General features: G+C 38.0%; 1 protein-coding gene across 1 annotated transcript in view; it reads right to left on the reverse strand.

The window, feature by feature from the left end:
* LOC139023122 (ribonuclease inhibitor-like) overlaps window positions 1-234 on the reverse strand; it is a 2,250-nt gene extending 2,016 nt beyond the window's left edge. The window contains exons 1-2 of the mRNA XM_070435530.1: window positions 231-234; window positions 15-31 (exon numbers count right to left, since the gene is read on the reverse strand). Coding sequence (XP_070291631.1) covers window positions 15-31; window positions 231-234 — 21 coding nt within the window. The remainder of the gene's footprint in view (window positions 1-14; window positions 32-230) is intronic.
* Between the last annotated feature and the right edge of the window lie 305 nt (window positions 235-539).

The following is a 539-nucleotide window of genomic DNA, read 5'->3' on the forward strand; positions in this document are numbered from 1 at the left end:
CCCTTTGTCAGCACAGTTCTGATAGGTTTGTCTTGTCCAGTTAAGGGTTTGAAGATATCGTTACATTTGATTGCAGTCTCTGGTCTTGCTTGTTTCCTGGTTGTTGTCTCAATCTGTCTCAGCTCATGTTCATTATTGACCTCTCCTGTTCCACCCTCTGTGATGTAGAGCTCTGTGTAGATCTTATTGAGAAGTGTTGGGTTTCCTTGTTTAGCGATCCCCTCAAATACACATTGAAATTTCTTCTTTAGATTAGATTTGAGTTCACGTTGTCAAATCACAGCAAGCTCACCTGAATGAAGAAATAACATGAATAACATGAAGAAATGCCTACAGAATTGTAGGACTCTTCTTTTAACTGACTGTATAAATGTGTACATGTTTTCATAATGCATTACAGACTGGTGTGACTGATTCTTTTATTATTGGCATTATTGATGGTATTATTAATGTTTTCTCTCTTTCTCTAAATTAATCACCACGACACATCCCTGCTGCTACTTGATGAGGTCACTAGGTGTTGTGTTAAGGCTGCTACA

The sequence above is a fragment of the Salvelinus sp. IW2-2015 genome, linkage group LG27 (genome assembly GCF_002910315.2).
Source record: "Salvelinus sp. IW2-2015 linkage group LG27, ASM291031v2, whole genome shotgun sequence".
NCBI lineage: Eukaryota > Metazoa > Chordata > Actinopteri > Salmoniformes > Salmonidae > Salvelinus > Salvelinus sp. IW2-2015.